Below are 14,847 nucleotides of genomic sequence, written 5' to 3'. Positions count from 1 at the left end.
TAAAAGGAATCAAAACTTCCATTTGGTTTAGAGGGGAAATAATGTCTTCCATTACATTGCCTTCTAAATAGCAATATTTCCAGTGAATTAATGTACATGCATATAAATCTTGGCACCTATTTGTTTCTCAAATTTGAGTGACAGCACGTTTTGCAAGAAGTTTGCCAGGAAAAATATGAACTCTTCTTCCTCTTATTTAAGCAGAGTGTTTATTGGGAACTTAAAGTGAATCTTTCATCTCTAGTATAGAAAGTAGTTATAATAATAGAAGAGGGAGAAAATCCTTTGTCAGGAAATAAAATCTTGGTGTATTTACTAGATGATCATCAGTTCTCCAAGGGTGGCTGCTGCTATTACCAATATTACCTAATGTTTTTGCTCCAAGATATGTACCATGGATGCTAGATAGTGTAGGAGCTTACCATTCTAGCATATATTGTATATACTGCTTCTAGTTTAAATGCCATATTTTAGCATGTGATTTCACCAGGGGGTAGACAATCCAATCACTGTGTAAAGGAAAATAGATACTTTAAATTGTATTTTTACTTAAAGTCTTAGGATTTAGCAAGCAATGCTTTGGTACCACCTCTGAAGATGTATACAGGTTTATTTTGACATATGTATTATATATTTAACTATATTTAGATCTTCATTGTTAAGTGGCTTATTTTCTTTTACTTAAAATGTGTTGCACTAGTACTTAGTACTAAGTTTTGGTTACTACTTTTTTGTCAGTGTAATAGGTTTTGTTTCTCTCTTGCAGGGTTTGAACCTGAAAAGACTGGACGCAGTACAGGGAGGGAAAGAGGTAAGGATGTCTGAGGGAGAGGGATTGGAAAGAAGAGAGTTGCATTCAGTGTTGCAGTAATGTCATTGGTAACAGTGGTGGCTGATGGTGATGGTGATGATGATGATGATGCTATGAGGACGATGGAGATGGGGATATATTGAGAAGGAATTTATGCACATGTACTCTCATTCATTTTGACCAAAGCAAATTTTACACATATTTATTCAAATATATTGTTTGTTCATGTTCCTCTGAAGCTAGCCAGGCAAGCGTTGTTTCTGTAAAAATGGATTTCTACAACAGCTGGGTCCTCCAGAAGGGAGGAAAAAACATTGGAGGCAAATATTGCAATGAAATATTTAAAAGAATTTACTAAAAAATTGGCAAAATTCTACCACTGCACATATTTGATATTTGGGATTCTTAACTCTCCTATAAAAAACTGCTGCCATATGATACTAGGCTAGTATGCATTAATATAGGGTGAAGTTCATCCAGGAAGGCCAGGGATTTTAATACTTTCTTTAATTATTGCCTAGCATGGACGCTTTAAAAGGAGAGGAAACTTTTAATAGTACCAAACAATGTCATATCATTCACATTATTCTTTCCCAATTCTGACTGAATGTGAAGCATAGCATTGATTAACATTTTTCCATGCTAACTGTTCAAATGCTGTACTTTACTCCATAATCCTGGTTGCTGGCAAGTGGTGGTGGAGTGGAATATTTAATTCAATAAATGAATATTTTCTTTTTGCACAACAGGTAATTTTATTTTTTGGTAATCTTATATAACAATTTTTAAGCCAAAAGTGAATATATTTTGTCTCATTAAATGACAATAAATTATACTTCTCATCTATGACTTCTCTTTTTGTAGCTATAGTTTTCTTCCTATTAAATAAAGAGTATTTGCCCCTTTCCTTGCTGTTTTAATTTCCAGTTTTGTATATTTAGAATTTGGCCTTTTAGTTACTAGTAAATGTGTCATTTAAGACCTCTTTCCCTCTTCTCTGCTATTTTCCATACAGAAGAATCTATTTCATTTGAGAGACATGCAACAGTTGGCTCATATTGGCAGAAAAGCTGGATGAAGAGTTAACAAAAAATAAATATTTCAATAATTTCATGTTGTAGGAGAGCAAGATAATAAGGACATAGTCGTCAGTATGACGGAGTGGGGGGAAGATAAGCAGTCTGTAAGAAAGAACTCAGAGCCTTTTACAGTTTTGTGAGGGTAACTGCTTTTGCGTAGACATGACCTAAATGGATCTACTTAGAGAAAGATCTTAACTCATCATCTCCTAAGTGAAAGTTCACACCCAAGCAGTAATGTCACAATTTATCTCCACTGAATTACTGGCTTTAAGGATGTACAGCTGTTACTCAGCTTCTCACTGCTACTTCCTAGTCCAATAGCAGTGATGCATCCACAGAAGGAAAGTCAAAGCCCATTCATCCACATAATGCCATTGTTAAATGGTGGTGAAATCTTCATGTATGTTATTAAGATGTTATAGGTTTCTCTATTATTTTTAAAGGTCTAATGACTTTTTTAAAAAATGAAAATAAGTTTACAGTTAAATTTTATTGCTTATTTCCTTTTTTCTCTGGTGCTATATTTATTATAAATGCATTTTACAGGTAGCAAACATGTTGATATTATATTTCAGAATTTAAATATATACATTTTTGAAACTATTTTATTTTTTGTGTGTTAGTCTAAAGATTAATGGCCAACAAGTTAACATATACATCTGCATAGAGGTCAAGACCCTTGATTTGGGCCCGCCCTTTGAAATTAGTGGAATAATTGTGAAGAAGTCAAGTCAGAATATTGATGATCACCAATAATGTCTTCTCCATTTGATATACCCAATCCATGAATAAAAAAAAAAAAAAATCAACCAGCACTTCTCTTCCTCCAGGGCAGCATTGTGTTGCTTGGGCACGTATCTCTTCAACCTAACCCTTCATTTTAGTTTCCCCATGGTTAGGAAGCCTAATGTATATTCTATGTAAAGAACTCTAGGGAGTTCTTAGATAACTAGGTGGAATATGTTGTGAAAACTGTTCTGTCAAGTCTTAGTGTTAGATGATATACAAACAAAAAGTGTCATTATTGTCACAGGTCTCAACCTCTCTTGCTTAAGGAAAGTGACATGTATATATCTATGATCCCTATTTGCAGTGTTCTATTATATATGCACAAATATGGACACTATACCTCTGCTTATGTGTGGATTATTTAGAAAAACTTTACTCAAAACATTTTCTCAGTATTTCTCATCCTAATGCTATTATGATTCATAAAGTTTTAATAACAATGATTACTTCTTAAGATGAATTAGTTTGGTTCAAATGACATATATTTCCAATAAGCATTGATGGATACAATACTAAGGGCCTATTATCAAATATAAGAAGGTTTAAGGAGTGTCATTAAAAATATTTTTTTTATTTATTTGAAGTAATGATATTAAGTAAAATATGCATGGAAAATTGAAGAAGGCAGTGATATGTTATTTGGCTAAGTGGTAAATACTATTAAAAGCTAATTGCTAGACAGGAAGGCAAGATATGAACACTGCATGTTGTATAAAAATATAAATTAAGAAGTAGTGATTAAAATGTAAATTAATTTTTGAAGGAAATAGACATGGATAGCTGCTAAATCACTTGTGTTACTGGGAAATGTTTGTAAATAGATGTTAGTTGCATTAAAAAATCTCCAATTAGTGTTTTTGCTTATTTCTACATGTATAATGTGTGTATAAATTTAGGGAGACCGATCACAGATAATAATAAGCTTGTTTAAAAAGGGAGATTAGTGGAATGTTATAAACAATTATTTAACAGATATTTCGAACTGAGACTAAACAAACTTCTTGCCTCCAGTGGGATCTTACAACTCAGAAAACCCTCAAGGATAAAGAATTACATTTCTTTCTTCAAAGAAATTCTATTCTCTTATATAGGGCTTTTTAAAAAAAATGTGGATAAAAACAAGTTATTCTCAATCAGTTTTCTTAAAAGATTATATACCTTTGTTATTTTAAGTAGTAGTATATTTTCCAGGGTATAGTTTTAAAACTTGCTATTTAGAATTCCTTGACTATTACGAACAATCTGTGAATGTGTGGATGCATGTTCATGTGCATATATATAATAATTTTAGGTGACAGATTGTCTCTACCTCAACCCTACCTCAAAAATGCCCAAGTATCATTATTCTGAATATATTATATCATTAGTTTAAACACACATGACATGTGACTTTATATCATGGATGAAAAGAACTAATTACTATTGGATATTGATTGGCTATCTGAATCAGATTTAAACACTTAGTTTCAGAAATTCTACTAACTATGTCACACTAACACAAAATACAATGGTGAATGGGATATTTGGATTGTGGATGCATTGTCAGAAGTCAGGTATTCCAGGACCACAGAGGATATGGAAATAAAATGCAAAGTGGAATTGTCAAGGATAACTATTATATAATTTGCAGAGCTTAGATTTTGCTCAGTGATGAATAAAATAAGTGCAGATAATTTTTCTTTTCTTTATCAAGAATTTTAAAGGTAAGATTAATATTAGTACACTTGAATATTTAAATGAATGGTTTTGTTTCCTAAAACAGATGATGAATATGCTTATTTAAACATCTGAAAGGAAATTAATGCTTTGGATAATTTTTAGAAATATTCTTTAGAAATATAACCAGAAAACATCATAGGCATATTCATCCCTTTACTAGAAAAATTCTCTTGTAGTTCTGAACAATTTTTATTTAGTAATATTGACGATAAAAAATCCCAATTTATGGGATTGCAAGTACAAACAGATTCTGATAGACATATATGTTATAAGTGGAACTTTCAAATATTTATAATAAGTGATTTATGAATGTGTCATTCTTGGGAAAATCATGAAGCATGTCTTGCAACCTGTTTTCTGTTTTGTAGTCCAGAATGCTTCACTAATTTTCTCTACTGGATGACAATGTTCCATGACTTTATTTTCTTTGCCCAAAGCCATAAATTTTAGGAAATTATGAGAGACTAGGTTCTAAGCTTTAAAGAAACATAATCATGCAGAGACATTAGGAAAAAATGGATTAAAAATCAAATATTTAGTTAAATGTTATTTTCCCCACTATACTTTATATTTAAATGCATTAATCTTTTAAAATGCAGAGAAGGAGATAATGATATTCTGGGTTTCAAAGTAATTTTATATCAACCTAGAATATTAGCACAAGCATGATTTCCAGTAGAACAAAATAAAAACCAACCATTGATAACTTAATTAGGATTATTAAGCAAACTATTTTATGACTAGTTTATTTTTTGAGTTAAGAAAACTCACTCTCAATTTTCCTACATCCTACCTACCATTATGTTTTAAAGGGATAAAGGAAAACACATGTGATTTCTATGAAAAGAACTAAAAATGAAGAAAGTACATTATTCTTGGAAAAAAGAGGTTACCTAGGAATATTGGCATGCTATTTTTCTCATATTTATATAAAACCTAACATTTTATGTAATTTTGAAGTTCCAGAAGATAACTGTTTTTCTTTTATAACCTTTTGCAGTGAATAAAGAAATCTGCTGCAAGAAATGAATCATGATTACCAGTTGTCTTTAATAATTTTCTTGCAAGAGCTACCTTCATTTGCATGTTTTCTTTATTGTCCAGTCTTCCGAATAAGATAACACTGAATCTTACTATTTCTGTTCAGCCTTAACTATACCTTTCTTGTTTGCTATAGAGTTTGGTGAATAAGAAATTCTTTTATAACCCCAGTGAAGGCAGTATTTTTTTTTGGGGGGGGGGGGAATATATATGAGCTCACATTATATCTTTTTTTAAGATATAAAAGCTGAAGCAAAGATAATTCTTCCTTTTATAACTAGTATTTTTCTGTGGTTTAGTGATTATAGCTTGCACTAAGATTTGATTTACAATATGAATTTGAGATCAAGGGACATTTTAAGGACTCTGTAAAAATTGAAATATCACTGATTTTTTTCCCCTTCTCGGAATCGATGGGCAATAAAGGAAGTTAAAGATCTGTGTGCTTATAAATCAATACTTCACTGAAAGAATTACATTTAACAAGTCAGTAATAATTGTTCTTGTATTAAACTTTTGTTGAGATGGTAAAAGGAGTTAATAAGTGCAAAGCTCATTCAACAAGGCCTGGTACATAGATAACACCCAATAAATCACAACAATTACTATTACTATTATTATTCATCTGCTTTTCCCTTCATCTTTTCCCCTTTCAAAGAGAGTTTGAGTGTCATGTTATTGAGGATTTTCTTGTTTACATTACTAACTTATACAATGGGAATCAGTGAATATTGATTCCCTGCCTCTAAAGGCAGTTGGTGTTGAGATGGTTCTTGGATGACAAATTCTGAATAGGGCAACAACATCTATTTGGAACCTATCACTATGCCTCCAGAATTCTCAATTTTACATTTGATATTACACATGAGAGAAAGTGTTTACTTTTCTCACTTATAACATTGTTTACAGAAGATAGTGCCCAAGCCCAGAGGTTTCATAGGCTATTCTTCAGAATTTCACATTTTCTGGGATTTCTGCAAATAGAATTTTTTTTTCACTCACCATTTCCATTTACAAACAACTTTTTAACCAGTTCTGAATAGATTACAATCAGCTTTCCATTCTCTACTCTCATTCTATTTTCTGGTGACTTATATTCTAATTTTTAATTCCATGAGTTTACATAATATATTTAGTTCATAATAGCACAATCATACAGTATTTGTCCTTTAGTGTCCAGCTTAATTTACTCAACGTAATGTCCTCTGGTTCATCCATGTTGCGATATGTTTCACAACTTCATTTCTTCTTACTGTTGCATCATATTCTACTGTGTGTATAGACCACAATTTGTTTATCCATTCATCAGTTGATGGACTCCTCGGTTTTTTCCAACTTTTGGCAATTGTGAATAACGCAGCTATGAACATTGGTGTGCAGAAGTCTGTTTGTGTCTGTGCACTCAGTTCTTCTGGGTATATACCTAGTAGTGGACTTGCCAGGTCACATGGCAAGTCTATATTCAACTTTCTCAGTAACTGCCAAACAGTCCTCCACAGTGGCTGTACCAGTCTACATTCCCACCAACAGTGAATCATTTGTTCCTATCTTTCCACATCCTCTCCAACATTTACAATTTTCTGACTTTTTAATAGTAGCCAGTGTAATAGGTGTGAAATGATACCTCGTAGTTTTGATTTGCACTGCCCTAATCCCTAGTGATGTTGGACATTTTTCATGTGTCTCCTCGCCATTTTTATTTCTTCTTTGGACAATTGTCTTTTCAAGTTTTTTGCCCATTTCTTGATTGGGTATTTTGTCTTTTTATTGTTAATTTGTATGATCTCTTTATATATCATGGATATTAAATCCGTATGGGGTAAGTTATTGCTGAATATTTTCTCCCATGGAGTTGGCTGCCTTTCCACCCTTTAGCAAAGTCCTTTGAGGTGGAAAAGTGTTTAATTTTGAGGAGGTCCCATTTATGTATTTTTTCTTTTGCTGCTCAGGCTTTGTGTGAAATGTTTAAGAAACTACCACCTACCACAATATCTTGAAGATGGTTTCCTACATTTTCTTCAAGAAGTTTTATGGTTGCTTTTATATTTAGGTCCTTGATATATTTTCAGTTAATTTTTGTATAAGGTGTGAGGTAAAGTTCCTCTTACTTTCTTTTGGATATGGCTGCTATGTTCTCCCAGCACCAATTATTGAATAGACTTGTTATGACCCAGCTAGGAAAGCTTAACAGCCTTGTCAAAAATCATTTTAGATGTGAGGGTCTCTTTCTGAGTTCTTGATTCATTCCATTCATCAATCTGTCTGTCTTTATGCCAGTTCCAGGCTGTTTTTACCACTGTAGCCCAGTAATATTCTTTAAGGTCAGGAAGTGGGAATCCTCCAACATCGTTCTTTCTAAAGACATTGTTGGTTTTTGGGGCCTCTTACACTTCCAAATAAATTTGATTATAGGTTTTTCTCTTTCTGCAAAAAAAGACTGTTGGAGATTTAGTCTTCCAGTCCATGAGCATGGAATGTCTTTCCATTTATTTAAGTTTTCTTTAGTTTCTTTTAGCAATGTTTTATAGTTTTATGAATATAGGTTCTTTGTGTCCTTGGTTAAGTCTAGTCCCAAATATTTTATTGTTTTTTACTTGCTATAATAAATGAATTTTTTTCTGATTTCCTCCTCAGATTGCACATCTGTAGTATATAGGAATACCTTGATTTTTGGTATTAATTTTGTATCCTGCCACTTTGCTGAGCTTGTCTATTAATTCTAGGGACTTTGTTATAGATTTTTCAGGATTTTCTAGGTATAAGATCATATCACCAGCAAATAGTGAGTTTTATTTCTTTCTTTTCTATTTGAGTGCTTTTTATTTCTTTGTCTAGCGTAATTGCTTTAGCTAGAACTTCCAGAACAATATTGAATAATAATGGATGTCAGTGGGCATCCTTATCTTCCAGCACAATATTGAATAATAATAGATGACAGTGGGCATCCTGTCTTGAAAGCAGGATAGCTTTCATTCTTTCACCTTTGATTACAATGCTAGGTATAGGTTTTTCCTGTATGCGCTGTACCATATTGAGAAAGATTCCCTCTATTTCTATATTCTGGATAAATTTTTTATCAAGAAAGGGTGCTATATTTTGTCAAATGCATTTTCTGTATCAATCAAAAGGATCATATAATTTTTCTTCTTCAATATGTGATTTATTACACTAATTGATTTCCTTGTGTTGAACCACCTTTACACACTTAGAGTAAAACCTACTTGATTGTAGTGTATAATTCTTTTAACGTGCTTTGAGATTGGGTTTGCAAGTATTTTGTTGAGTATTTTTGCATCTGTTTACATTAGAGATATTGGTCTGTACTTTTCTGTGCTTGCACATCAGAGGATGGGAGATAAATCCAACAAAATTTCAGGGACTTTTCTCATCCGTGAAATTTCTAGGTGTCTAGTGATGTGGAGCATGTAGAAATATCTTTCAAAATTGAAGGATAAGCTGTTGCACCTAGCCCCTTCTACATCCAAAAAAAGAGTCACAATATCTAGTCGGCCTTTTTGGAGTTTTTAGAAAACATATTCCCCATTTGGATGTTCTACCACAGCCCATTGACTGAGTGACCAGAAAAACTGTTAATTTTTAGTAAGGACAGGAATAAGAGGAAGCTCTGTGACCAGTAGAGGCTCCTGTGCAAGCTGTCCTTCAACTTGGGTCATAGGATCCAGCAGATCCAATGGTGATGAAAGAGTCAATTGCAAATGGAAATACCATCCGGAGCCTTTGGCAGGCTCCTATCAAAGAATGCAGACACTCAGGATTTTGAAGCAAAGCCTTGCCATCCTTTGCAGATAATGACTCTCCTTTTAAGAAACAGCTTTTTTTGTTTGTTTCTTAAATAATTTATTAAACTCATTTTGCAAATTTTTTTTTCTTTCTCAATTTCTTTTTTTTTTTTTTTTCTGCTCTGAACTTACTATTTCTTTTCTCAGTCTTGGTTTGGGATTACTTTGCTGTTCTTTTTCTAGTTCCTCCAGGTGTACAGTTAGATATTTAATATTAGCTCCTCTTTTTTAATGTAAGCATTGAAGACTATAAATTTTTCTCTCAGCACTGCCTTTGCAGTGTCTCATATGTTTTGATACACTGTGCTCTCATTTTCATTTGTCTCAAGATATTTGCTGAATTCCCTTGCAATTTCTTCTTTGATCCACTGATTAAAAGTGTGCTATCTAATCTCCATTTTTAAATGAATTTTCCCTTTTTCCATCCAATATTGATTTCTAGCTTCATTTCATTATGATCAGAGAAAGTGTTTTGCATAATTTCAATCTTTTTAAATTTATTGAGACTTGTCTTGTGACTCAACATATATGGTCTATCCTGGGGAAGGATCCATGAGCACTTGAAAAGAATGTATATCCTGCTGTTTTGGGGTACAATTTTCTATAGTTGTCTGTTAGGTCTAGTTCATTTATCATAATATTCAAGTTCTCTGTTTCTTTATTCTCTCTCCAGATGTTCTATCCAATACTGAGAATGGTGTATTGAAGTCTCCAGCTATTATTGTAGAGACATCTATTTCTCCCTTCAGCTTTGCCAGTGCATGCCTCATGTATCCTGGGGCACTGAGGTTAGGTGCATAAATATTTAGTTCTTTCTTCTTGCTGAATTGCCCCCTTTATTAATATATAATGACCATCTTCATCCCTTATAACAGTTTTTGCATTTAAAATCTATTTTATCTGATATTAGTGTCACTACTTCAGTGCTTTTTTGGTTATGATTGCATGGATATCTTTTTCCAGCCTTTCACTTTAACCTGGTTGTGTTCTTATGTCTGAGGTGAGCCTCTTGTAGACACCATATACTTGACTCATATTGTTTTTTTATCCATTCTATCAGTCTATTCCTTTTTGTGTGTATGTGTTTGGCCATTGGAAATATTTTAATTCCATTTTCTAATTTGTAGATGTCATAGAGAAATTCAATTGATTTTTTTGTATACATTTAGTATCCTATGACTTTGTTAAATTCACCTATTATTTCTATTAACTTATTTATTTTCCTTTGGATTTTCTACATTGAGGAATATTTCTTTTATGAATAAAGACAAATATGTTTTCTTCCCTTTCTGTCTATGTCTTTTGAAATGGGGAGTTCAAGCATTAATATTCAGTGTTATTACTGTAAATGCCTTATGTACTTCATTCATTTTGTCTTTTGGATTTCTGTTATCATATCATATTGTTGTCTGTCTTTTTTACCCTTTAATTTACTCTTCTTAATAATTTTCATTTCAGCACTTTTCTCCAAGTCTCTCACCCTTGTTTTTCCCTTTCAGGCAACAACACTCCCTTTAATATGTCTTATAATTCTGGTCTTTTGTTAACATACTATAGCAGTTTGATATTGTTTATGAATTACATAAAATAGATATTGGATTGTGTTTGTAAACTGGTCTGTTCCTCTGGGTGTATTAGATTGTATTGGATTCAGAGGTTTCACATTTACTTTATTAAATCAAGATTAGGGCCATTATTTGACTACGTCAGTAGGACATTGAGTTCCTGCCCATCAAAGAAAAAATGACATGGAGAAGGAGAACACAGGGAATTGAGTTTTGATGCTGGAGACCTGGGAAGTAAATACACAGAGAAGGAGACTACAGAAGCAAATATGCAGGAAGAGAGAGTGCTCCATATACATGGTCCCAGGAAGAGAGATGAGCCTGATAGTCTACAGCTGACCTTGTGGAGAGACCAGAACAGAGGAGCCCAGAAAGAAATGAACCCTGGGGAAAGTGATAAGCCTTATGCAAGCCTACAGCTGAAATCAGAAGAAGGTAGGACCACTGAGCCATAAGAGGAAGGAGGAAGGTTGAACCCTTCCTGCCATTTTGCATCATCACATGGCAAAGGACTTTGGGTGAGAAAGTACGTCTTATGGTATCTTGAGTTGGCCTCTTCAGGGTTTTGTGATTATACCCAAATAAATACCCTTTATAAAAAGCCAACAGAGTTCTGTCACTTTGCATTAGCACCTATTTGGCAGACTAATTCACATACTCTCTCAGGTGTTGTCTGTGAAGACTTTGAACTCACTCCAATTTTTGAAGGACAGCTTTGCCAGATACAGAATTTCTGGATGGCAGTCTTTCTCTTTCAGTACTTAAATACATCATATACCACATCACACTACTTTCTTCTCACCTTCATGGTTTCTGATGAGATGTCCCTTGTATGTGATGCTTTGCTTTTCTCTTGCTGTTTTCAGAATCCTCTCTTTATCTCTGATATTTGTCATTCTGAATAGTAGGTGTCTTGGTGTAGGTATATTTGTATTTATTCCTGTTTAGCGTGCATTGTCCTTCTTGGATACTGAGATTTATTTCTTTCATAAGGGTTGGGAAGTTTTCAGTCATTATTTCCTCAAATATTCTTTCTGCCATTTTTCCATTCTCTTCTTCTGGGACACTGATAATGCAAATGTTTGTGTGCTTCAATTATCATTCAATTCCCTGAGACCTGGTTCCTTTTTTTCCATTCTTTTCTCTTTCTGTTCTACTGTCTTTTTCAGTTCAGATGTTCTATCCTCCAAATTTCAGATGTTCTATCTTCCAAATTCCAGTAATTCAAATCTACTCTTAGGTGCTCTAATGTATTTTTAATCTTATCCATTGTGTCTGTGATTCCCATAAGGTCTTTTACTTTTCTTTGCAGGCTTTCAAATTGTTCTTTATGCTCACCTACTGTCTTCTTAATATCTTTTATCTCTTTAGTCATATTTTCTTTCAATTTTTAAAATTGATTTAGGAGAGTTGTGTGATTGTTACTGATTGTCTTAAATCCTGTATCTCTTCAGTGTATTTGGTTTGTTCCTTTGGTTGGGCCATCATCTTCCTGTTTCCTAGTATGACTTCTAAGTTTTTGCTGATATCTCGGGATCTCAGTGCTGGTGAATTTACTCTGATGGCCAGTTTTTCTCTCTTGCCTATTTTTTTTTTTTTTTTTTTTTTCTCACAGCTTATCAAAATCTTGCCAAGGACTCACTGGTTGTGCAGCACTTTCCTGGTCTGCTGAAGTCCAAAGTAGGTCCATTGGACAGATGTTGGCTCTTTCACCATTGTTTTTGTGAGAAAGCTGAGTCCTGCATGCCTACTCTATGCATTCTTCCCACAATCCCCTCAAATTGAATTTTGAAGATATATTTTATGCTCGTTGGCAATTGATATTCTAAGAGACAACCAAAAATAAACCTGTTGATTAAGTAAAACTAAGTTTACTAGGCCTACTTAAGTAATTGAGAACAGATTTCTTAGTAGTATTTCAAAATTGGACAAACATACAAAAAGTATATTTTTAATATTCTCTATTTTAATTTAATTTTATATTAATTTCTATTTTAATTTCCTCTATTTATTTGGTATTCTAGATTAGTTATTCCTATAATATGAATGTAGAGACAGGAGAGTATTTCCCAAGTATGGGAAAAAAAAGAGAAAGCAGAGAAAGAGAAAGGAAAAGGAGTCAACTTCAGACATATGAAATCATCACTGTGCAAGAATAATAGAAGCCTCAGATTAGAAAACCCATTACACACAGGTACATATACATACAGAGACATAAACAAAATAATATATAAAATAGGTTTAAACAATAATTTGAAATCTTGTTAATTCCATTCAACAACAAACCAACAATCATTTTCATGTCAAAGTTCCTCAAAATGGACACAGTAATTTCAGATTTTATTTGGTGGGTTTATTCCAGTTAGAGAACCATGCACATAAATTCAAATGTTAAGTAGGTAGGGGTTGAACCTGGGCAGTCAAATAGACAGTGAATTCCTCATAAAAAATTTGCTTAGATAATCAAGTGTTACTAAAAAGCATTGCCATTCCTAGGAGGCAAAAATTTACCACTTTGGAAATTGACTAAAATAAACTGGTGTTTAGAAACAATGTAGGACTTACCTCACTAGTGCACTGGAGAGACATCTGAAGGGGAGATTAAGAGATCTCAGAGGAATATGTTGTTTCAAGTTGAGGGGCTTGATTTGGACCTTGAAGGGTTTCAATTGGAACTCAATTGTATCTCCAGAGTTTTTGACCATCAACTTCACAAAAGACCACAAGTTGCAAAACCTGTTGATTAAGCAAAGCTTTGCATATTTGACCCACTGCAATGTAAACAACACTACCTTAATAGACTTTTTGTAGGTCTTTAAATGGGGAAATTAGGCTAAGATATTTAGTGGGTGATATAAGTGGGTTGCCTTGTAAAATAGGGATTTATTAGCTTACAAGCTTACATTCTCAGGCTATGAAAAAGTCCAAATCAAGGCATCATCAGCCAATGATTTTCCCCTGAAGACCAGCTGCTAGTAAAACTGCTCTCTGTCACACGACAAGGCACTTGGCAGTGTCTGCTGGTCTCTCTCTTCTTTTCTGATCTCCTTACTTTCAGCTTCTGTGATTTTTTCTCTCTCTCTGAATTATATTCTCTCATGAATGACTCCAGTAGGAGGGTTAAGACCCACCCTGGGCCATTCCCCACCTGAAGTAGCCTGATCAAAAGGTCCTATTTACAATAGGTTTTCACCTACAGAATGGATTAGCTTTAATGATGCATGGGGACCATGCAGCTTCAAACCATCACATTCCACCCTCTGGAACCCCAAAAGACATGTTCTGTCCATATGCAAAATACATTCATTCTATCACAATATCTCAAAACCTTAAATCATTACAGTAACAAAATACAAAGTCTCATCAAAATTTGTTATAGGTGTGGTTTGCCTGTGGCACAATTCTCCTCTAGCTGTGGACCTGTGAAACTTAGAAAACAAGGTTTCTGTTCAAATATACAAAGGAGGGGCAGTCATAGGATACATGTTCCAATTGCTTTGGGGAGAAATTGAAAGGAAAACAGGAGTCATGGGTTACAACAGTTACGAAATCCTGCAGGATATATTCCATTAGGTTTCAAGATCTGGCAGTCATCTATGGAATGATGTCTTGTCCTCAGGGCTTGCCATCAGGGGTGGCAGCCCCACCCTTTTCTAAGGCTTGCTCAGTGGCCATGCTTTTGGCCCCACCTTCATCAAGCATCAAGGTAGTGACCAATCTCTCTGCTATCCACCAGGTATTTGAGAAATCTGGAGTGGTAACACTCTACCTAAACAAGGAGGTACAAGGCCTTCCCTCTTCAAGTGCCAGGATAATCTCACCCTTTTCATATACATGGGTGGGTATACTGTCTTGGCCTGAGAAGACAAGGTTTGTAGTCCAGACCTCAGTTTCCATGGTTGTGCCTTAGATGTAATATTTCCTTTGTCTCTTTTCTTTCCCTTTTAATCCAGAATGGTCTGTTAAAACAGATCTTGCAAAAAAAAATGTGTTGGTTTTTCATGTAGCTCACAGGTGTCCAATCACCAGACAATAGGACT

General features: G+C 33.9%; 1 protein-coding gene across 9 annotated transcripts in view; it reads left to right on the top strand.

Moving 5' to 3' along the window:
- CCSER1 (coiled-coil serine rich protein 1) overlaps positions 1–14,847 on the top strand; it is a 1,483,327-nt gene that overhangs the window by 955,041 nt on the left and 513,439 nt on the right. For all 9 annotated transcript variants that reach the window (XM_058295427.2, XM_058295480.1, XM_058295424.2 and 6 more), the window contains one exon: positions 767–811. In XM_058295427.2, coding sequence (XP_058151410.1) covers positions 767–811 — 45 coding nt within the window. The remainder of the gene's footprint in view (positions 1–766; positions 812–14,847) is intronic.

The sequence above is a fragment of the Dasypus novemcinctus genome, chromosome 1 (genome assembly GCF_030445035.2).
Source record: "Dasypus novemcinctus isolate mDasNov1 chromosome 1, mDasNov1.1.hap2, whole genome shotgun sequence".
Classification (NCBI taxonomy): Eukaryota; Metazoa; Chordata; class Mammalia; order Cingulata; family Dasypodidae; genus Dasypus; species Dasypus novemcinctus.
This window is presented reverse-complemented; position numbering and strand designations above follow the sequence as displayed.